Below are 23935 nucleotides of genomic sequence, written 5' to 3' on the forward strand. Positions count from 1 at the left end.
AAGTTCTTCAAGCAAGTCTGTTGAGAATAACTGCCTGCTGTCCCTGGATAACACCTGTAATGGTAAGTAACTGTGCTTTATCTACCACCATTTAGCTTCTTTCTTTCACCTCCCCAGTTCTATTTCCTTACTTTCTCACCATTTTCACAGACCTGCCTTTCATCTGCTTCTCTTCTACCGCATCTTAAATCATTTCCAGCCCCTTCACATCATCTCTTACCCATGTCAACTCCTTCTATGCTGACCACCTACTTACCCCCATCTCTCCATGCTGTCTCCCTCACCCTCCAGGGTTTCAAGACAAAGTTGGACAAGTTCCTGCTAAACTGGAACGTACGCAGGTGAGTCTGGACTCATTTAGAGCACTGGTCTTTGACCTGAGGGTCGCCGCGTGAGCGTACTGCTGGGCAGGATGGACCACTGATCTGACCCAGCAGCGGCATTTCTTATGTTCCTCACTTCCAGTCCTTCTATGCTGACTTCCCTCTCCCTCCTTTCCTGTCTGCCAACACCATTTTCTCCAGAGATTCTCCCATTCTCATCCACTCCTAACCTGATTTCTCACTTCTGTACCCCAGCCTGATCAAATGTTCTAAATTTCATTCATTTTTCCATACTGTTATGCAGGGCCCGGAATTTAGATAAAAGCAGCCTTGGTCCAGAGGCAATAAAGAGAAGGGGTGTGTGATTTGATTTACCACCTTTCTGTGGTTTTAAACAGCATGCATCTCCCCCAACTCTCTCCTCACTCTGTTCAGCATTTCACCTTCCCCCCTTTCTTTTTCTGTTTAAGTCTCCCCCTCCTTCCCAACTCTCCCTTTTCTTTGCATTCAACATCTCACCCCTTCCTAGTGATTCAGTTAAGAGAAACAGAGACCGCCTGAGGCAGACCTAAACAGAAGGATGGGCATGAACAAGGCAAATCAGCATTTTCCATTCCCTTCTAACTTTTTTGCAGTAGGTAGGCTGCAGTGCCAGCAATGCTGCTCCTTTTCTTCCTCTCAATTAACTGGCATGCAGCAAAACTGGGACTAAGGGAGATGGGGGCAGACAATGCAGTAGCAAGTCAGTTAAACTTGCTTCTGCTCTACACAGCTGCACCCTATCACACACACTCTACTATCACACCCTGCACCCAGCATATTGGGACTTCAGGCTTGAGTCACACCATAGGCCCTCCCCCAAGTCCAACAACAGGATCACTTTCCTGACACCCACATCATCCAAGGCCCATGACAGCCACTATAGTTGTCCCCCCCCCCTAGTCTTAGCTCTGACATGAGAGGCTCCCCCACCTGGCATTTAAAATTATGCAGACAACTAGTACTCCCATAATACAGTTTGCCTTATGGACAGAGAACATGTTTATTTAAATATACAAAATAAAGGCTGCCAAAAGCTCATTTTATGATCAGGAGTTCAAACATTTTTAATCTAACTCAGCTTGTGGCTTCCTCAGCAGAGCAGAATGGGGCAGTTCATCTCTCTTATGTGGGTACATTTGCACTGGTTTTCACTAGGAGAGTCAGTGTGCACTAAATCAGATTTTGGTTCTTCCAATATTCTCTCCTGCAATCTTGGGAATAGTTCCTAGTTCTGGCAGGGTCTCTGCTCCACAGGGGATCAGTCACAAATCTCTTATGATGCCATGTTCCATATCAAATCATTTGGTGATGGTGTTTCTGTCAGAAAACAAAATTTAACACAGGGGCTATAGAGCATCTTCCATTCAAACAGAATCAGAAACAAGAATATGGCTGTCTCTGAGTAACAGCACAGATTTTTCATATGCTGGTTGCATGTGGACTTAGAAGGTAACCTGATTAATAGTTCAAGAAGACAGTCTCACACAGTCAATGGCAGAGCTGGAGGATATACCGTATATACTCGAATATAAACTGGGATTTTTGGCCCAAAAATTGGGGTCCCAGTTTATATTTGAGCCAACACCCCCTCCCAGAATTTTGTAGGCTGAGGCTGCTGTCGCCAGGCTCTGCCCTCCTCCCTGCACTATCCTCATACCTCTGCTGATCCCCGGTGGAGGTGCAGCGGGCAGAAGAAAGCTTTCTGAACTCCTGCCTCACTGCTAACCGGCTGCCGCAGATCGAGTTTCTTCGGCTGCTGAGCGGCACGAGCAGGAAACAGTAAGGAAGCCGCTCAGCTCCTGCTGTGCTGCGCTCCTGCTCGTGCTGCTCAGCGGCCGAAGAAACTTGATCTGTGCAGCCAGTTAGCAGCAGTTCAAAAAACTTGCTCCTGCCCGCTGCACCTCCACCAGTGATTGGCAGATGTATGAGGATAGGGCAGGGAGGGGGGACATGGGCTGGCAGAGCCTGGGAGGGAGGATGCAGAATCTGACAGGGGAAGGAAAGGTGCTGGGTGCAGTGCCTTACAGGGAATGGTGGGAAGGGTGCAGAGCCTGACGGGAGGGAGGGAAGGAAGGGTGCTGGATGCAGAGCCTGACAGGGAAGGGTGCTGGGTGCAGAGCCTGATGGGAGGGAAGGAAGGGTGCCAGGTGCAGAGCCTGACAGGGGAGGGAGGAAGGGAAGGAAAGGTGCCAGGTGCAGAGCCTGACAGGGAGGGAGGGAAGGAAGGGCGCTGGGTGCAGAGCCTGACAGGGGAGGGAGGGAAGGAATGAAGGGCGCTGGGTGCAGAGCCTGACAGGGGAGGGAGGGAAGGAAGGGCACTGGGTGCAGAGCCTGGCAGGGAGGGAGGGAAGGAAGGGTGCTGGACGCAGAGCCTGACAGGGAGGGAGGAAGAGAGTGAAGGAAGGGTGCTGGGTGCAGAGCCTGATAGGGGAGGGAGGGAAGGCCGCTGGGTGAAGGCCTGACAGGGGAGGGAGAGAAGAAAGGGAGCAGGGTGAAAAGCCTGAAAGTGGAGGGAGGGAAGGGCGCTGGGTGCAGAGCCTGACAGGGGAGGGAATGAAGGGCACTGGGTGAAAAGCCTGACAAGGGAGGGAGGGGATGGAGGGAGAAAAGGAAGGGCGCTGGGTGCAGAGCCTGGCAGGGAGGGAGGGAAGGAAGGGCGCTGGGCGCAGAGACTGACAGGGAGGGAGGAAGGGAGTGAAGGAAAAGTGCTGGGCGCAGAGCCTGACAGAGGAGGGAGGGAAGGGTGCTGGGTAAAGGCCTGACAGGGGAGGGAGGGAGGGAAGGGGGCTGGGTGCAGAGCTTGGGAGGGAGGGGGCTGAGTGCAAGCCTGATAGGGCAGAGCACTTGAATATTAAGCCACCCGACTTATATTTGAGTCAACCATTTTTCCTCCTTTTTGGGAAGGAAAAAGGGGGTCTCAACTTATGTTCAGATCGACTTATATTCGAGCATATACGGTAGGTGCAACATAGAAATAATTAAGAAAGGACCATATTGCCCTACAATGGTAAAATAAATAAGTACACTTAAGCTAAAAAATAAGTTATGTGCTTATTTGTAATCTAGGAAGTATGCCACATCATAATATATTTTAGACTTCTGCATAGATTCTTCAGGATCCCAATATTTTATAGGCAAAATACAATAAGTTCATTGCATGAAGCCAAGCAAACCTGTGTTTTCTATTTTTCCCATCAATCAGCCAGAATGCACTTCTGCCACTGCAGGGTAGCATAGCTTGGTATTTTTCATAAAGGGATGTGAGTGTTGGTGTGGGGGGAGGGGGGAGTTCTTACTCAAACAGCCATAGAAGAGGACTACAAACTACAAACACTAAAATCAGGTGACATCAATTGTCTAATCTCACTTACGCATTCATGCTCTTCCCACTTCCACTCAGCACAATGTATGGTGTCTTCTGGGCCTTCTGTTTCTCTTGCAGCAGGGCCACAGTGCCCAAGGGGGTATCACTAGAACTCATCTTTTTCAACAGCTGAGGAATGCAGAGCAAAATTAACAAACAGCTCCTTCAATTCTCACTTTCCTTCCCTTTAATCCCCCTAGCTGTATTTCAAATTTCTCACCGCTTCCTCATCCAGTTTCTTCATACGTCGCTCCGTCTTCATCTTCCCTGAGCCTTTTCCATGGAAACGATGTGAAAGCTGTCGAAAGGCCTGCAAAGGTATGAGGGAAGGGAAAGTTAGAGATGGACAAACTGCTGATGGTACACTTCCCCCTCCCCATTCCGGTTTCAGCAATTGTGATTTCACGCATTTGAGATTTTTTGGAGAGGGGGAAAAAAAGAAAAAGAAACAATAGTTTAGCCTTCCCCCCGGCCTTACCTGGTGGTCTAGCAGGCTTTCGGGGCAAGAGCGATCTTCCTACGCTCCTGCCCTGTGTAGATCGCCAATAGGAAATGGTTGTGGGGAGTTCCTGTCGTAGTCTCGAGAGACTACAGGAACTCACGGCAGCCATTTCCTATTGGTGATCTGCATGGGGCAGGAGCGTAGGAAGTTCGCTCATGTCCCGAAAGCCCGCTAGACCACCAAGGTAAGGCTGGGATGCAGGGTGGGTGGGGAAGGCGGGGGTGGATCAGAGCCGGACCAGAAGATATTCACGGTATTTCACCATTCGCGGTCCGGCTCTGCCCCTATCCCCCGCGAATCCGGAGGGAGAAGTGTATGCAGGAGCTAGACACATCCTGTTGTACCTCCTTCTGTGTAAGCTTCCTGCCTGTCTCATCAACATATTCAATCTTCACATCTGGCTTGTAGCTGTCCTTTTCCTTAAACTCTTGTGTGAAGCCCCTGTACTCTTCTCGGCGACTAAACTTATCATCAATTGCCCTGTGGAAGAGGAAAAAGCATAGTGAAACCAGAGGTACAATTTAATGATAAATTTCTTTAAAGAGAAAACTTTGTTCCAATCATACCAGCTTGTAAGAACTACTACTACCACTAACTAATCTTGCTGAGTTAGAGTGACATCCACTGAGCCCAGCACCCTGTCTCTGAAAAGAAATCAATCTAGGTTGCATATTTCTGGCAGATCCCATAAAGTGCAATTTCCCATAGATTTCCAATGATAAACAATGGCTCTCCCAAAGTCTACTTTATATGTTTCATCATGGCAGATGAGCAAGACGTGTCTGTGAGAGTATACAACATGGCTAATAATTTCACCACTGTATGCTTGTTGTAACATTTCAAGAGTTTCATTACTGCTCTTTCCAAGTTTAACACAAAATTCAATCACACACCTCTGGTGTATTCATCAGCCATGTTTCCTCGCTGTGACACAATAATGAAGACTACAGCAGTCCAACTGCAGATTCAGAAACATCAATGTATAAGCTTCACAAGAACCATCACAGCATTGCCACATCTACTTATTGTAAAGAAAAACAGAGGCAGTCTCATTACTTTTCAATCAGCCCTCGTATATACAGTACTCCTCCGATATTCGCAGGGGATTCCGTTCCAGGAACCCCCACAAATGTTGAAAAACCGTGAATACAGTTTTTAGTGGGGGGAGATCGGAGAGGCAGGAGAGGGCAGCTGGAGCGCCGGCGAGTGAAGAAAATCACTTGCGGTATGCTCCGACCGCCTCTTCCTGTACTAAAGTTGGGCCTCGCCAATCAGGAGCTGGTCACCTGCTTCAGCAGGGGAGAAGCTAAATTGGGCACTGTAGTACCCCCCCACCCCAACAGGCTGTGCCACAAGGCATGTGGTGCAAGGATGCTCCAAAAGCGCTACATTTGCGCAATCCTGGCAAGAATTCACACGAGGCAAACCTAAGGACACCATTCCAACAGTTTTCCAGGCAAAAAATGCAGTTTAGGAAAAGTAGGGAGTTTTAGAAAAAAAAGATCGCTAAAAATCAAAGATGGCCGCCATAAAAAGATTTACGCCAAAATTGCAATATTTTTCACACTTCTCAAACTGCAAAAGTGACGATTTTAGGATTTTTCAGGAGGGGGAACATCCAGAAACCTTCAAAACCCCACTTTTCCCAATCTCCCCCAATGTCTCTCCTGTCAGCCTGTGAACTCACTGCAACCTGCTTTCAGATCTCTCACAGTAGATCACAAAGCAAAGGAACTGCTGATGAGAGGCCCGAATTGGAACATGAAGATAGGTCTCTGTCAGATTGAGAGACATCAGAAATTCTCCTGCCAAAATGGCCAGAAGGACCGACCTTGGAAGATCCGGAGTGCTCTGTTGACTCCCTTCAAATCTAAAATGGGCTGAAAAGACCCTCTTTCTTGGGCACCACAAAGTAAATGGAATATCTGCTGGTGCAAAACTCCTGGGGAGTCAAGCAACCGCTGTAAGGTCTGATGAAAAGCCTACTTCTTCCAAGCCACCTGACAAGGAAGTGAGGAAATGATCTGGCAAACGGCAAGAAAACTCCAGAGCATAGCCGTCCCGAATCACTTCCAGGACCCACTGATCCGTCGTGATCTGGGCCCACCCCTGGTAAAATTCCCACAACCGAGCACCCACTGGCACCAGTGGAAGGGCTCACAAGGAGTCATTGGGCTGGATGGGCTGCAGGAGGAATCACACCCCCCCCCTCCGGCGGACCCCATGAAAGGATTACATGCACTGAAAGAAGGCGCCTGGAAGGCTCAGCAGAAGGAAAAGAGGCTACCTCCAACTAGGGCGGTAACGTTGAAAATCATGCAAATGCTCCCGAGCAATGGCCCTCCACAAAGGAGGGCGAGCCCGATCCTCAGGAAGATGGGGCACCTTAGAGTCAGTTAAGCTCTGAACCAACCTGTCCAGATGCTCGCCAAATAAGAAAGACCCCGAAAGGGAAATTTAGTAAGCTTATCCTTTGATGCTGTGTCTGTCGACCAACCCCAAGGCCACAGGGTATGGCGAGCGGCCACCTCGAGAGCTGTGGACTTGGCCGAAGCCTGCAGGAGATCATACATGGCATCCGAGATGTAAGAAACCCCCATCTCAATCTTAGCTACCTCTTGATCCACCAAGGACCAGTCATCAGACTCCCAGTCCAGAACACATTTAGATCACCTAAAACAGGGGTGTCAAAGTCCCTCCTCGAGGGCCGGAATCCAGTCGGGTTTTCTGGATTTCCCCAATGAATATGCATTGAAAGCAGTGCATGCAAATAGATCTCATGCAGATTCATTGGGGAAATCCTGAAAACCCGACTGGATTCTGGCCCTCGAGGACCGACTTTGACACCTGTGACCTAAAACAAGCCCAAGCCACCAGCCCACCACACATTGCCACCTGGACGGCCAGGGCAGCTACATCAAAACTGCTTAAGAAGAGACTCTATTTGCCTATCCTCAGAGTCACGCAAAGCCGAGCCACCCTCAACCGGCACAGTATGCTGCTGCACAATGGCCAAGACCACGAGGGCTCCTTTGAGCTCATCTCGCTAAAAAATGTGCATTACCAACGCGTCCTCACCTGCTGGTGGATCCGGGAAACACCTGCCAGTGGCATCCATCCCCCTAGATAATCTTGGAGGTCCCCTAAAGGGTCCAAGTCCTCATCAGGTGAAACTACTTCCCCAAAGAAAAGATCTTCGTCCCACGAGACCCTTGAGCGTTTGGATGAAACTGGGGGGGGGGGACTTCTGAAGGGGGCTGAACGGGGGCTATTAAACTCTATGAAGGGAGCTGGTCTCAAGCAACTGGTGTTGGACCCAACAAGGGATCAGGCAATACTGGACCTATTACTTACCAATGGAGAAAGTGTCACAGAGGTCTCGGTGGGCGACACATTGGCCTCCAGTGACCACAACATGGTATGGTTCAATCTTAGGAAAGGTTTCACTAAATCTACCACACTGACCAAGGTCCTCAAATTCAAGGACACAAACTTCAAAGAAATGGGAGACTTCGTTCACAAGGCGCTACAAGGACAAGCAGAAACCGATAGCGTGGAAGAAATGTGGTCGACTTTGAAAACCACCATACAGGAAGCGACAAACCACTATGTTAAATTAGTAAATAAACGGCGAAGGAACAATAAGCCAAAGTGGTTCACTGCGGAGATCTCGACCCTTATCAAGGAGAAGAAAAAAGCATTCATCTCTTACAAACAATCAGGGAACAGGTCTCTAGAGCAGACTACTTGACCAAATCAAAAGCCATCAAAACGGCAGTCAGGGAGGCTAAGTTTCACATGGAGGAGTCTCTGGCAAAAAACATCAAGAAGGGAGATAAATCCTTCTTTAGGTATATCAGTGACAGAAGTAAAAACTCAGGCGGGATTGTATGTCTTAGGAAACCAGACGGAGACTATGTGGAAAAGGATTCGGAAAAAGCCCAACTATTAAATGAATACTTCAGCTCAGTCTTCACCCGAGAAGCACCGGGGCTTGGCCCTCAGCTACAGACAAGGGTTGACTCAGTTGACCCGTTCAGTAACTTAGAGTTTACGCCCAGCAGTGTCTACAGTGAGCTATCAAGGCTCAAGGTTAACAAGGCAATGGGGCCTGACAACCTACACCCCAGGGTGCTAAGGGAGCTGTGTGATGTCCTGGCGGAGCCACTGTCCAAGCTCTTCAACCTCTCCCTTAGGAAAGGCAGCGTCCCATCGGACTGGAGGACGGCTAATGTCATTCCACTCCACAAGAAAGGCTCCAAGATGGAGACAGCAAACTACAGACCAGTGAGTCTAACATCGATAGTGAGCAAACTAATGGAAACTCTAATAAAACACCAATTGGATAAGATCCTGGATGAGGAGAATCTACGGGATCCCCGTCAACATGGATTTACAAAAGGGAAATCATGCCAATCCAACCTGATCAGCTTCTTTGACTGGGTGACGGGGAAGCTAGATATTGGGGAGTCCCTGGACATTGTGTACCTGGACTTTAGCAAAGCATTCGATAGCGTACCACACCGCAGGTTGCTGAGCAAGATGAGTTCTATAGGATTAGGTGACACATTGACGAAATGGGTTGGGAACTGGCTTGGAGGTAGGCTTCAAAGGGTGGTGGTGAACGGCACACCCTCTGAAATGACGGAGGTGATCAGTGGAGTGCCACAGGGCTCGGTCTTGGGCCCAATCCTATTCAAGTCATAGGTTGCATACGCAGGGGTTTCGTCAGCCGAAAGCCGGAAGTCATTATGCCATTGTATAGATCCATGGTGAGGCCCCATCTGGAATACTGTGTGCAATTCTGGAGGCTGCATTATCGCAAGGATGTGCTGAGACTGGAGTCGGTTCAGAGAATGGCCACCCGGATGGTCTCAGGACTCAAGGATCTCCCATACGAGGAACGGCTAAACAAATTGCAGCTATACTCACTCGAGGAGCGCAGAGAGAGGGGGGACATGATCGAAATGTTCAAGTATCTCTCGGGCCGCATAGAGACGGAGGAAGATATCTTCCTTTTCAAGGGTCCCACGACAAGAAGAGGGCATCCGTGGAAAATTAGGGGAGGGAAACTACGAGCTGACACCAGGAAATTCTTTTTCACAGAAAGGGTAGTTGATCGCTGGAATAGTCTTCCACTGCATGTGATCGAGGCCAGCAGCGTGCCTGATTTTAAGGCCAAATGGGATCGTCACTTGGGATCTATTCACAGGGCGAAGGAAGGGGAGGGGCATTAGGGTGGGCAGACTAGATGGGCCTTGGCCCTTATCTGCCGTTTATTTCTATGTTTCTATGTGGGCAAAACCCCCTACCCCCCCCTCCTGAAAAACTGGACCTGAAGATAAGCCTTGCAACAAGGCTAGCACAAAATCTGGCGAAAAACCCACTGGTGGTACATCAGGACTCTCTGCCAAAGAAGGGGACCTGGCAGAAACCTGCCCCTGTTTCTCCAATACAGGGGGAAGGTCACCTGAGGCTGTAGACAAAATGGAGGAGCTTCCCACCAAAATTGGTACAAAACCTGCTGAGAAAAACCTCTCCTAAGGCCTGCACCACACCAGCCGCTAAAGCAGGAAGGCTTGCCAGCAGACGAGGATTCCCCTTCATGGCGGCCTGCACATTGTGAGCACAGGCCGGCCGAAGCTACCTCATGTATGGAGCACAATGAGCACTTTTTCCCTTTAAAATTGCTCATTTCACAATACCGCTACTAAGATAAAAGGTAAAGTCAATTAAGGGCAATTGAAAACTTCTTTTCAGGCCAATTATCTCAGGATTTTTATTTATTTTTTTCAATTCAACTTAATTGAATTGGAACAGACCCCACATGGCTCTCAAAGCTATATGCCTTAATGGTGGTAAGGCTTATAGCTGAAGCACCTCTAAAAAAAATTTTGGTGAGGTGGGGGAAATGGGGTGAGGGACTTAACCTGTCGAATGTGACACTCCTGAGGTCGAATGGACCCCTGATAGGATCCCCCAAGCTCAATCCAGCACCAGATGGGACACGAAGGCCTAAACAAAATCCAACAGGCCTACACTAAAACAGGAAAGACTGCACAAGCTTACCAACCCTACCTGCTAGAAACTGAGAGCAAACTGAGGCCAGGATTTTCAAAAACCCACGTTAAAAAGCGATGGTGTGCTAATGTAGCCATTTTGATACAAATCTAAAAACCTGAGACATTCTTAAAAAAAAAAATCACGCATGCAAATAAGATCAACAGACAGTAGCGAAGATTTCCTACATTTGCATGTGCACATCACTGGTGGGCACATGCGCAGAAAAAACCCATTAACAAACCCCCCCCCATAAAAAAAACCACACTCTCCCGCTGCCCTTGTGTTGTGATGCAGCGGGAGAGGTGCCCATTCTCTCCATTGCCTCATAACATTCCTTCCCTAAAATCCTGGCTGCCACCCCCCCCCCTACAACAGGAGAGATGCCCATTCTCTCTTGCTGCACTGAACTATCCTCCATGACCCGACCCAACTGTGACCTCACTAGTAATGACCCTCATCTCCGCGGCACCCCTCCCCCTTACCTGAACAGATGAGCTGGACAGAGGTGGACATATCGCAGATACTGTTGTGCCATCTAAACTGGGTATTCCCTTCCCCGGTGCATCTTGGGATGCACTAGGGAGGGGCCGGAGGCTCTGATTGGTCCAGGTTGTTTAAGGCCCCTCCCACAGGGCCATAGGAAGGGCCTTAAACACCCTGGGCCAATCAGAGCCTCAGGCCTCTTCCCGGATGCATCAGGAAGGGTCCTAAGGCTCGGATTGCCCGGATGTCTAAGGGGAATACCCAGTTTAGACAAAGCAACAGCAATGAGGATGTCTACCTCCATCCGGCTTATCTGTTCAGGTAAGGGGGAGGGGTGTGGCAGAGACGGGTCACTACTAGTGCGGGAGCGGTCAGATTGGGTCACAAAGGGTAGTTTAGTGCAGCAGGACGAAGTGGGCATCTCTCCTGCTGCTGGGGGGAAGGCACGTTCGGGTCAGGTCGGGCAGGCAGTGGAAACTGGTGTGGGGGTCACTACTAGTGAGGGAGTGGTCGGATCAGGTCATGAAGGGTAGTTTAGTGCAGTAGGAGAGAGTGGGCATCTCTCCTGCTGCCGGGGGGGGTGGGGGGAGGGGAGGAAGCTGGAAGCACATTCGGGTCAGGTCAGGCACGATTTTTTTTAATTTAGTGCAGCAGTAAAGAGTGGGCATCTCTCCTGCTGTGTGTGTGTGGTGGGGGGGGGCGCATTCGGGTCAGGTTGGGCAGGATTTTTTTAATTTAGTGCAGCAGGAAAGAGGGCATCTCTCCTGCTGCGGGGATGGGGGGGGGGCGCGGCCAGGATGTTAGGGAAGGGGTGTTGTGATGCAGCAGAGAGAATGGGCATCTCTCCCACTGCATCACAACACACTTGTTTTCTAGCAGTCTCTGACACTGACCGACACCCCTGGACCAGTCGCTGTTTTTTGTTGCCAAAAGCTGATGCCATTTTTTGAAAATGGCTTGGCATTTTTTAAGTATCTACCGGAGGGCTCTTTTCAATGTTGAAGAGCCCATTTGTATGTCAGTGTCGGAGACTGCTAGAAACCTCGCTAAAGATGGAGATAATCCGTTGCTAAACTGCGAACAGGCTAAACCGCCGGAAAACAGTTTAGCGATGGCGTTAAACTTTTGGGAATCTTGCCCTGAGTGTACTGGGAAATGCACAACCCACTTGTACTACAGCCAAAAGTTTATGTCACAGTCTCCACCTGCTGGTCATGGTGAGCTATGCCAGTCTGGAGAGACGCACAAAGAATGGTGGATTTTACATATAAGCAGCAGCAAGTATACTGATGTTTCAGTAGTAACTGTGGGTTTAACCTTTGCTGATGTGCCAAGAACTATGATAATATTGTTTCCATAATTTTATTTGTACATTTTCATATGGTTTTAAACCATACTGGGCAATCCTTTGATAGACAAGAAAAGCTATCTATAAAAACCCAGATTAGACTATAATGTGACCATCTTAGCAGCTAAGATCTAATTACTCCTTCCTTAGCATTCCTCTAGACCAGCGGTCTCAAACTCAAGGCTCTCTAGGTGCTATTTTGCAGTCTGCGGTCTGGATGCGATGATCGAGTGCTCCTTACTGCAGTCAGTTGTTCCGTTCAAAGCCGCGGCCGCAAGCCACTCCTCGCATGATCTGTGGCTTTGAACGGAATGACCGACTGCAGCAAGGGAGCTGGCCAGAAATGCTGCTGTTACTGCTGCTGCACAGAGAAGGGGGAAGGAAGGGGGAAGAAAAATGCTGCTGCACCCAATTGGGGAGAGGGAAGGAGGGAAAAGGAAGACAAGGGAGAGGAGAGAAACAAGAGATGGCAAGTCCATGGGAGGGAAAGGAATGGAGATACCAGACCATGGGGGGGGGGGAGATATTCCAGGGCATCGGGGGAGGGAAGGAGACAGATGCCAGATTAGGGGGAAGGAGGGAGGGAGAGAAAGAAAGGAGAGAGATGTCAGACCAAGGTAATAAGGAGGGAAGGAGAGATAGGAAGGGAAGACATGGAAAAGTAGATTTTGAAAAGAAAGCAGAAAAATTGAATGTTAAGTTAATGTCAAAGATGGATGCAAGGCAGAATGTGAAGATGGAGAGAAAAACAGTCAAAGGACAGTCAAAGGACAGTTAAAAGCACAGAAAAATAAAGTCATCAGACAACAAAGGTAGGGAAAATGATTTTATTTTCAATATAGGGCTCCTTTTATGAAGGCGCATTAGGGCCTTAACGCACGGAATAGCGCGCGCTAAAATGCTGTGCACTCTAGACGCTACCACCTCCTCTTGAGCAGGCGGGGTTTTTTGGCTAGCGCGCGCTAATCCGGTGCTTGCGCTAAAACGTTAGCGCACTTTCATAAAAGGAGCCCATAGTGACTGAAATGTGTCAGTTTTGAGAAAGGTAAGATGTTAAACTTTAACTGTGAGGCCCGTAGAAAAAATAGTTAATGTCTTATTAAAGAAATGACAATTTTGCATGAGGCAAAACTCTTTATAGTTTCTAAATCTTTCCTTTAGAGTTTTGCATGACGTGAAATTGTCATTTCTTTAATAAGACATTAACTCTTTTTTTCTGCGGCCCTCCAAGTACCTCCAAATCCAAAACGTGGCCTCCAGAGGGTTTGAGTTTGAGACCGCTGCTTTAGACCGTACCAGATACATGGGAATTAAAACACTATGGCTACAGGCTGCTCCAAACACTGCATTCTGTCTGGTCTGCACATCTTGAATTTTTCCTTGAGAAGTAATTTGTTTGGGGCTTTGTAATCCAAAAATGAAATTAAACCCTCCTGTTTTCAGAGTAGGACATATTAACTAATTCTGGCACCAAGCTGGGGAATGAATTCGCGGTCCCAGTCATTCACGGTATTTTCTGACTGCGAATGACTGAGCAGGAGAGGGCAGCCAGAGTGCCGGCGAGTGAAGGAAATCACTCGCAGTATGCTCCGACTGCCTCTTCCTGTACTAAAGTCAGGCCTCAGCAATCAGAAGCTGCGTGTCAAAGTAGCTCCTGATTGGTGAAGCCCGACTTTAATACAGGAAGAGGCGGTCTGAGCATACTGCGAGTGATTTCCTTCACTCGCCGGCGCTCAGGCTGCCCTCTCCTGTCTCCCCTGCTAAAAAACGTATTCACGGTTTTTCAACATTCACGGGGGTTCCTGGAACGGAACCCCTGCGAATATTGGGGTTGTATTGTTCATTTTAATTTTTTGTTTTAGAGGTGAAACTTTTGAAAACTGAGATGCTACAGAGGGAAAAATAAAGGCAGTGGCACTGCCTAGAAAAGCCTTAACTGTACTGGAAGACACATGAGTAGCTTCCTTGAAGTCTCCATCTTCCTCTAGAATTACAAATATGGCTAGGCGGCAGTGCCTAACACACTCACATTTTATCCTCAATGCAATATACTGCTGAGAGCAGTGTTTTGTTCGGTGCTTTCACTCGTGCCACCTTCTGTACTGTTGTTTCCAGAAGTCCTAAAATCAAGAGAAGGCCAGTTTTAGGAAATGAGGCACAGTACCATGGACACAAGGCAGAAAAAGGAGATGCAAATGTATAAGTTCACAATAATTGTAAATAAGGGAGGTATTCTAAATCTCCCTGAAATACCTTGTGTCGACAATTAGATTTTTATTATTCTTCACGGCCCTCAGAGATGCCACCACGGGTTCAAAAAAGATCATAACCCATGGCTTTATTCACTGGGTCGGTTTTAATATGTGAAACTAGTTGAGTCTTGAATTAGTTTAATAACTTAAGGTTAATATCATATGTAGCTAAGAAATTTCAAATCAATACTTAGCTTAACCGGGATGGTAGTTGACAAAGGATATAAAAGCCAACATGTTTCACCCGTGGAGGGGGTTTCCTCAGGGCTACTATCCCTTTTTATTACTGGCGGTATAGAAGAATAAAGTTATTATTATATAGCACATTTTCTGAATCTGAAAAACTAAAGCTGACAGGACGAAACTGGTGCCATATTTGGAATCAGCTGGTCAAATATACCCAGAAACAGGTCTAACATTTCAGGCACCAAAATGAGTGTTGGCCACTTTTATCTACCTCCTTCTTTGTTGAATCTAACCCACCTAACCGCAGATTTTTCATACATCTCTGAACAGACCTCCATTCTTCAATAAGACCTCATGTGGAGGAAAGAAGTGGCTATAATAATAATAATAATAACAGTTTATATACCACAGGACCGTGAAGTTCTATGCGGTTTACAATGATTAGAAATGTTACAGATTGAGTGAATAAACAAAGTACAGATTTAGCGACAGGTGGTTCTTGCGCTCGGTTGCTTAAGATTGAATAGGTTGGTTTCCTAAATATTTCAGGAATAGATGTGTTTTCAGGCGTTTCCTGAATTCTCCATAGGTAGTAGGCACAAGCAATTGTTCAAGGTCTTTACCCCATAATGCTGCTTGATGTGCGAGAAGATGTTGATGATGACTTTTAAATTTACAACCTCTAACCGGTGGAGAAACGAAGTTCAGGTGTGAGCTTCGCTTGTGTCTGTTGGTTGAGAAAGAGAAAAGGTCTGTTATGTACTTATGGGCTAAGCCTTAGAGTACCTTGAAGCAAAAACAACCATACTTGAATTTCACACGTGCCTCCATCGGTAGCCAGTGTAAAAGTCGATAGGAAAGTGTCACATGATCAAACTTCTTCAGTCCACAAAGTAGTCTAACCGCTGTATTTTGAACTAGTTGCAATCGCCGCATGTATTTCTGGGGGAGTGCCAAGTAGGCGATGTTACAATAATCGAGTTGACTCAGAATAAGGGATTGTACTAGAATTCGAAATGATGAGGCATCGAAGTAAGCTCTGATGGACCGAAGTTTCCAGAGGGTGTGAAAGATTTTTCTGATCAAGGAGTCTACATGGTCTTTCACGGTCAGGTTTTGGTCCAGTGTTACACCCAGTATCTTCATAGTGGGTTGAATTGGATAGCTGAGGTTGTTGAAGCACATTGGTGCTTTAGTGTCGAGTGGGTATGGCGCTGCTATGAAAAATTTTGTTTTCTCTGAGTTTAGTTTTTGTCTGAATTCGGTCATCCATTGCTCCATCCAATTTAATACTTCTGTTGCTTTGGGGGTGACTTCTGAGACAGAGTTGGTGAATGGGATGATTATCGTGAAGTCGTCAGCGTAGCTAAATAGTTTTATCTCCAGTTGGGATAGTTATGCACCTTATATCACGCAATGGTATGTGCATGATATAAGGAAACCTCAAAACCAGTTCAGTACTTCTCCTCTGATTCTGATTGCGTCTAGGCATTGTAACAGTTTTCCATGGTCCACCAAGTCAAAGGCGGAACTCATGTCAAATTGCATGATTAGGGCGTTGAGGCCCTTACTGAACAAGTAGCGCAAATTGTCCAGAATGGCCGCAATTACTGTTTCAGTGCTAAATAGAGGCCTAAAACCAGATTGAGTTTCGTGCAAGAGGGAGAACTGGTCAAGGTATTCTATTAGTTGGGAGGCGGCCACTAACACATTCCCAGAGGCTGGAAGTTCTTTGCACACAGTTCCGTCCTTTTAGTTGTTACTCAGGAGGTCAGATTGCCTGTGTTCTAGTCCACAGGTTCAAGGAAGAAAAACCAGATTCTGAGAAAGTTGGATGTGAGAAGGGAGCTTCTGTGATATCTGGAAATCACCAACAATGTCAGACAACCTTGACCATCTTTTTGTGCTCACTAGACAAACTAATTGTTGCGCACCTGCTTCTTGAGCCATGAGTTCCAGATGGATCCATATGGCCTATTCATGGAAAAACAGTCACCATTCTCCTTAAAGGCACATTTGACTAGAAGCATGGCTTCATGGGCGGAAGCTCGGGTGGTCTTTCCCAATGAGTCTTACCCCTCCCTCCACAGTCAATGAGTTTGCTCAATATTAGGTGTGCTCAAGCATCTATAGCTGGCTCCTATGAATACAACCACACTGTCAATTAACAATTTACTCTCTAATTTCATTTTTAAGATGTCTTTCCCTCCCCCTAAAGTCATAAAACAAAGCTCACTGCCTTAAAGGTTAGGATGGGCTGATATTAATATTGAAAAATTTTCAACTGTACTCTGCTAAATCCAATTTAACCTACAAAGCTTTTTAACTACCAATTTTGAGCACGCTTAGCCTAGTCCATACGCCCGAAAAGTTTATAAAAGTACCTGCACCCCTGTCAGCGCAGCATTCCCCTCCCAACCAACCTTCATCTGGGTTTTATTCTCAGACCATTACTGTCCACTCACCTTTGTTCTGACACAAGAGAAGCGCAGCAGCAAGGCCCCTGTTCACAATGGGTTCTTCATCCAGGATGGTAGTAGAGGATGTTGAGAACTAAGAAAGAACAAAAAATATACAAAACAGTGACAAGATTCACAGTTGAGTTCACAAATACACACACACACATAAGCACTCCATTGTTTCAGAAAAAAGAGTAACTTCTCCCTCTGCCAATGTCTCACGGCACCTTCTTAGATATACTGAACCACTTACATCCTGCTGCTGCTTTTCTTCATCTAGGTTGACAGTACTCCAGCCCAGGTTCTCTTCTTGGTCTGACTCCACATCCTGCTCAGAAGTCCTATCCTCTTCATGCTCAAAATCCTAGGGAAAGGAGGTAAAGCAAAAATATATATTTAAAAAAACCCAGAAGAAAATAAAAGTGAGAAGGTTTTGAAGAACAATTTGCGGGCTTCCACAGGCTTTCACCGAGTCTATTTAATACATATCTAATTTCGTTGGACAAAATTTTATTGATACTGATATTCATGGCTGTCCTACGCCGATGAAAAATTTTTGCTATGCCCAGAAAAAGCAGAAATGTGGTATTATATTGGGTGTTTGTTTGTTTTTTTAACTTTATTTTTATTGATTTATAATATATCACAAGTAGTACACTTGTTTCAGAAATACAGAACAAAAAATTGTCAATTAAAAAATCATCATAAGTGGAATACCAATTATTTATTTTTCTTAGACCACAATTAAACAGGGAGATCCCTTTAAATTCCATGGAGAGAAATAAAACAAGAAAATTAATTATAGAAAGCTGACTATGCTTAACAACCCCACAAATTCTTAAATCCAGCTGATCATTACTAGTCTCCAGATATCTTTTTAAGGTCTAGAAAAGCTCTCAGTTGTGATGGTAAAAAGAAAGTGTACTTAGTCCTCAGGTAACGAACCAAGCATTTACAGGGGTATGCTAAGAGATAGGTAGCCCCCAGTCCTTTTGTTTCATCATGCATAGAAAGAAATTCTTTTCTGCAGTCTTTTGTTGTCTTGGATACATCCGGATAAATCCAGATTCTTTGTCCAGAAAAATTTTGATGCAAATTCTGAAAGTAAAGTTTCATTATATGATTTAAATCTTGTTCAAAAACAAAGGAGACTAAAAGTGTCCCCCTTTCTTTAACATCAGAAAGGGATTCCTCCAAAATTGCAGTCAAATCTTTTTGTACTACCAAATTTCCTTCTTCATCAGCTTTAGTCATAATGGTAGGAATATAATATATTTTGTTAAAAGGAGGAATAGCTTGTTGAGGAATTTTAAGGATCTTCATTAGGTATTTTTTAAAGTAGTCATAGGGATTTAAAGCTGGTGATTTTGGGAAATTTTATATCCTTAAGTTTAGTCTCCTATTGAAGTTCTCAAATTGTTCCAATTTAGAATTAACATAAATTTTATCTCTGACCAGAGTTGTTGTTATGTCCTTTAAATCTTTTATTTCAACTTTAACAGAAGTTAGTTGTTCAACAGAGTCATATTTGGTCTGTTTGACAAATTATCGACTTTTCCTGAGAGACTAAATACCTCTTCTGTAGACTCAGTTAGCTTGCTGTCGAGCCTCTGCAAAACCTGCCAAATAGTCTCCAAAGTCACCACTGGGGGAGACGAAGGCAGCTGTAAACTCGCTGAAGCTCCCAAGGCTGTCTGCTCGACTGTCTTCTCCATGGGCACTCCTCCCTCCAGGCTCAGATCCAGGTCTGCAACTTCCGCCCCTGAAATCCCTGCCGGGGCAATCCGTGCTGACATCAGACACGGCAGTGCGCTGGACACCGGAGGGGACATTGATATTTCATGCCCTAAGAGGCTGGACGCTCCATCATCCAGACCTGCAGCAGGGCCCTCTTCTCCGAGGGATGGGGTTGTGAGCTGGCTTCCAGCTTCCATCCCCAGCCCCTAAGACTCACCAGCCCCCTCGATTCCCAGCCCCCAAGACTCACCAGCCCCCCTGCCGATTCCCAGCTTCCATCCCCAGCCTCCAAAACTCACCAGCCTCCCTGCCAATTTCCAGCTTCCATCCCAGCCCCCAAGACTCACCAGCCCCCCTGCCAATTCCCAGCTTCCATCCCCAGCCCCAAGACTCACCAGTCCCCCTGCCGATTCCCAGCTTCCATCCCCAGCCCCCACGACTCATCAGCTCCCATGCCGATTTCCAGCTTCCATCCCCAGCCCCCAAGACTCACCAGCCCCCCTGCCGATTCCCAGCATCCATCCCCAGCCCCCAAAACTCACCAGCCTCCCTGCTGATTTCCAGCTTCCATCCCCAGCCCCCAAGACTCACCAGCCCCCTGCCGATTCTCAGCCCCCTCGCCAATTCTCAGCCCCTCCCCCCGCCGCCGATTCTCAGCCCTCCTGCCGGTTACCCTTTGCTTCCGAGGTCCGCTGCACGAGGTCTCCTCGCTCCCTCCTTGACGCTCCCACGTCCTTTCGTTTCTTCTGATGTAACTTCCGGTTTCGCAAAACCGGAAGTTACATTAGATGGGAACGAGTCCAGCGGCCGATGGTGAAAAAAAGAATGAACTTGAATCAGGGCTGAATCATTGAGTCCAGTATTTTAAAAAAACGAACCGATTCGAATCGATTCACCTGATTCGAATCGGTGAACCGATTCGAATCGTTAATCAGGCAGCACTACTGAGCACTGCATCATACACAGCTCTTCAATGGTATTTAAGGGATCCAGATGTCAAAAGAACTATGGACCACCTTCTCTTCCCCAACTGCCACAACAGCTAAGGTACAAATAGAGAAACCACTGACTGTTAAAAGAGAGTTCACAATACCTTAACTTTAGATCCCATCCATAGAAAATGATTAGCAAAATTCAGAAAAGGATCACATACATATAAGGTATCTCCTGCCACAAAGAGAACATCTGCAATGTTTCAGAGTCAACTTCTCTGTGCAGAAGTCACACTGCCATCCAAGCATGCAAATGAAATATTAGCTGACATGACTATTTTACTGAGGCGCATGGAATACCTTACCATGAGGTCTTCCTGGTCCTCCCTGTTGCCAGCTAGTCCATAAGTAGGGATCTCTCCCAGAGTCCGACAGAACTCTGAGGTGGCATTGAAGATGATATTCCCTTTCCTTTCCAGGTCATTATCATCCTCATCCCGATTTGTGCATGACTCTAGCCTCCTCACCATGTGCAAAACCTAAAGACAGAAAGGAGAAGTCTGTAAACCACACAAGAACTTATAAACAATCCTACAGAATGCATTTTACTGGGGAAATTAAAAAAAAAGCAAACAGAATGATGTGTCATCCTTCAAATAAAGGATTTCATCAAACTTTCAGCATTTATAATCACTACATATTGGAAGATCGGGTTTCCACCTTCAATAATGTTCTTTCTGTTGGTCCCTGGAGGATTCAGTATGCTAGGTGTTCAATCCCAACCCGCAATCCGGGAGTTGCAAAATGCCAAACACTTTTCTGAGCACATGCCCCTCCCACCTTAGAGAGAGAGTCAGAGCCATCTGCAGTTCAGTCCCAAAGCCAAACAACATACCTGAACAAATCCATGACAAAGCAGGGGGGACTGGGGAATCACCCCAGCAGCATAAACAATTTCTATACTGTTCTGCTCTGCAAAACATGAAAACAAGTAATAAACAGGCACAGTGGCAAAAAAGAAAAACATTGATGAATAATGTAAAACTAACCTGCTGTGTGCAATGAGCACCAACATAAAACAGCCTTTGGTAATATGCATACTCACAGAAAGAAAGAAACTCCCCACAGTATGCATCAACTGGCTGGAAGAGACTTCAGCCTGCAAGGAGAATTACCAAGACAAAAAGTAGGTGATTCAGAATAACTAAAGGTACACAGAGAGGACGGGCCATACTGAATCCTCCAAGGATTAAAGAAAGCTTATCAAAGGTGAAAACCTAATCTTCCATTTTGTTATGCTCCTTTCGGATTCAATATGCTAGGTGCTAGCAATGGCAGCATTTAGGGAGGGACAGAAGAGCCTTCCCGCAATCCCAAGGTCCCAAAGAAATGGAATCCGAGCGAGCCGTCCCATCCACCCGGAAAAACCGGGTAAAAATAAGAAGAAAGAACCAAGAAATCGCCCAGCAAAGTTTATTGGGAGGAAGCGCACTAGAATGCATTCATGACACAGCAACACTGCTAGCCAAGTGGGCCTCAAGGAAACCGTCGGCTGCTGATCACAGGAAAAAGAGGCCACAGAAACGGCCAAATGAATCCAATGGGTGATCGAGATCTGAGACGCTGGCCTATCCCACCAAGGTGGAGCAGGTAGGACAAAGATGATTAGACAACTGAAAATCAGGTGCCCCCAGCAAATAGTGGAGCAATACTCTCTCAACTCCCAATGTATGAAACGCAGGTAAACGAACCCCTAGGCCTGGATACATCACTATCTGGTGTATGACCCCACCAACCAGAGTTCACCGAGAGAACACAAAGGAGCTCATGAGCTAGCCAGGGCGGAACCAACGCGGTTAGTCCAAAGCTTCCGTGCGCTGTTCTTTGACTGAAGAAGCGCCTGATCTTCAAATTCTCTGCTGAAGTCATCAAGTCCATCTGGGGGACCCCAGAACTGCATGACCAAATAGAACACTCTACGAGATAGGATCTGTCAGCTGAAGAAGACTGCTTGAATGCTGTCGACTCCGGCCACGTGCGCCGCAGAGAAAGACAGAAGATATAACTGCGTCCAGCGAAGTATGAGACTGCCTATCCCAAGTGAACGTTACTTGAGCCTACTTGATGAAGCAAATGCCAAAGCCGAGGTGCTGCCTGAGAAAACTTGCACCTCTTCCCCTTCCAGAGTGGGCTGGAGAGCGAGAAATGACTGGTGAATAGTCCAAAACTCCAGACTATTGATCAACCAACTCTTCTGATGAAGAGTCTACGGCTCCTAAATTTAGCGGTCCCCGCAAGAAACTGAAAGACTGCAGACCCACATGAGAGTGATCTGTAGAGGCTTGCCCTGGTGAAGAGGCTTCCCCAGATCAGACTGTTGCGAGCTGGTGCCATCCAGTTGAGTGGCATCTGAAGGGGATGATGCTGCAGAGACCACCGAGAGAGGAGGGATTCCTGTAGAGGGTACATGTGTGCTCTGGCCCAGGAGCCCACCTCCAAAGAGGCTACCATGAACCTCAGCTCCCACAGAAAAAGCTAGGCCGTGGGAATTAGAGGTCCATGAAATCTCTGATCTGCTGCTGAAATTTCTGCCTGAGTGGTTGGGAAGAAACAGCCCTGCTGGGTATCGAAAAGAAGGCCCAGAGACTCCCGGGCTCCTCTTGATGGTAACAATCCAACCCCAGCGTTGTAGCAGAGACACTACCATCTCTACCGCTCATTCGTACTCCAGACGAGACACCATCATCTCTACCGCTCGTTTGCACTCCAGGCGAGACACCACCATCTCTACTGCTTGTTTGCACTCCAGATGAAACGGATTCCGGAACAACCAGTCGGCCAAGTAAGGAGAACTTGAACACCCTACCTGCGGAAAAAAGCTGCTACTACAGCCCGCAACTTGAGAAAGTGCGGGGAGCTATTGCGAACCAAAAGGAAAGAGCTGCAAAGCAGAAATTCTGTGCAGAACATGAACATGCAGAAACCTGCGATGCTCTAGCATGGAATATGGAAGGAAGCCTCCATGAGATCCCAGGATGCTAAAAACTTCCTGGGAGAGACAGCAGCTATAACTGTGTGCATAGATTCCATCCGGAAAAGAAGAATCCGCAGGAAATGAGTAACCAACGTGAGATCCAGAATGGGTCTCTAGTCCTCCGAACCATGCATAGGCATGAGGAATTATAAAGAGTATCCTCCGAAGTCTGATCTGTACAGGGTAGTACGGACCTTTGACTCCAGCTCCAGTCAATCTGCTGGAGAATCTTGAAACAGATTGATGTCAGGCACCCAGGGATCTGATGTGTAAGTCAACTGTCGAAAAAACTTAGAGCTGATCCTGATAGGAGGAACCTGTGTGACTTCCGATGTCACTGGGTATTCTTAGGGGTACCAACAGCCCGGGACCTGGTTGCCTGTGGACATCTGGAAGTGGAAGTGACAAAGAGTTTGGTATCCCTAGGAAGAAGAGCTCGAGGAACCCTGATGAAGCCTGTGGGAGGGATAAAAATTACTACGGTCCTCTCCTGAAATCTGGCAAGACTTCTTCACAGGGAAAGACTTAAGGTGATGATCCGCCATACCGGCCAGGAGGTCATCTGGCCCTGTCCCAAAGAAGCTAACCCTGAAAGGGAAGTCCGCTTAAAGTGGCTTTGAAGGCAGCACCCCCAGCCCAAGGATGGATCCAAAGAGTCCGTGGCACTGTACCCCAAACTTAGATGAGAAAAGGAAGGGAATCCACATAATCCACACCTGCCAGCACCAGCTAGGGACAGGCATCCATAACTGCATGAAGAAACCACCTCAAAAGGCTTGTCCAAGATAATGTCCATTCTGCGATCCTGATAGGCTATTAGCATTACTCCCCTATCACTAGGGAGGGCTGTGCGCCTGGAAGCCTGCGCCACAGTGGAATCCACCTGAGGCTGCTCAAAACACTGTTGAAAATCAGGTGCCAGTGAATAAAAGCCTAGATAAAGCTTTAGAGAGCCAGAAAAAGATTTAAGGGTCTGACATTTCACCCTTTCCCTCTCTCTTCCCAGTGATCCAACATCTCTCTCTTCCTCTTCCCACAGTCTGGCATCTCTCTCCTCTCCTTCCTGCAGTCTGGCATCTCTCTATCCCCTTCTTCCCTTCCATTCAAGGCTACACTGGCAGGTACCATGGTGCTTGTGGGCTTTCCAAGACTTTTATGCCAAGCTCTATGCTTCCCCGCGAGATTTGGGGCTCCCTGGGAGCTCTATTTG

The 23935-nt window shown here is 47.1% G+C and overlaps 1 protein-coding gene across 1 annotated transcript in view; it reads right to left on the reverse strand.

Annotated features, from left to right (window-relative positions):
- Positions 1-1335: 1335 nt before the first annotated feature.
- SART1 (spliceosome associated factor 1, recruiter of U4/U6.U5 tri-snRNP) overlaps positions 1336-23935 on the reverse strand; it is a 93589-nt gene continuing 70989 nt past the window's right edge. Inside the window, exons 13-20 of the mRNA XM_033955131.1 lie at positions 20057-20230; positions 17276-17386; positions 17029-17116; positions 14155-14245; positions 4576-4711; positions 3950-4039; positions 3737-3858; positions 1336-1682 (exon numbers count right to left, since the gene is read on the reverse strand). Of these exons, the coding sequence (XP_033811022.1) occupies positions 1664-1682; positions 3737-3858; positions 3950-4039; positions 4576-4711; positions 14155-14245; positions 17029-17116; positions 17276-17386; positions 20057-20230 (831 nt within the window). The 3' untranslated portion in view covers positions 1336-1663. The remainder of the gene's footprint in view (positions 1683-3736; positions 3859-3949; positions 4040-4575; positions 4712-14154; positions 14246-17028; positions 17117-17275; positions 17387-20056; positions 20231-23935) is intronic.

The sequence above is a fragment of the Geotrypetes seraphini genome, chromosome 8, assembly GCF_902459505.1.
Source record: "Geotrypetes seraphini chromosome 8, aGeoSer1.1, whole genome shotgun sequence".
NCBI lineage: Eukaryota > Metazoa > Chordata > Amphibia > Gymnophiona > Dermophiidae > Geotrypetes > Geotrypetes seraphini.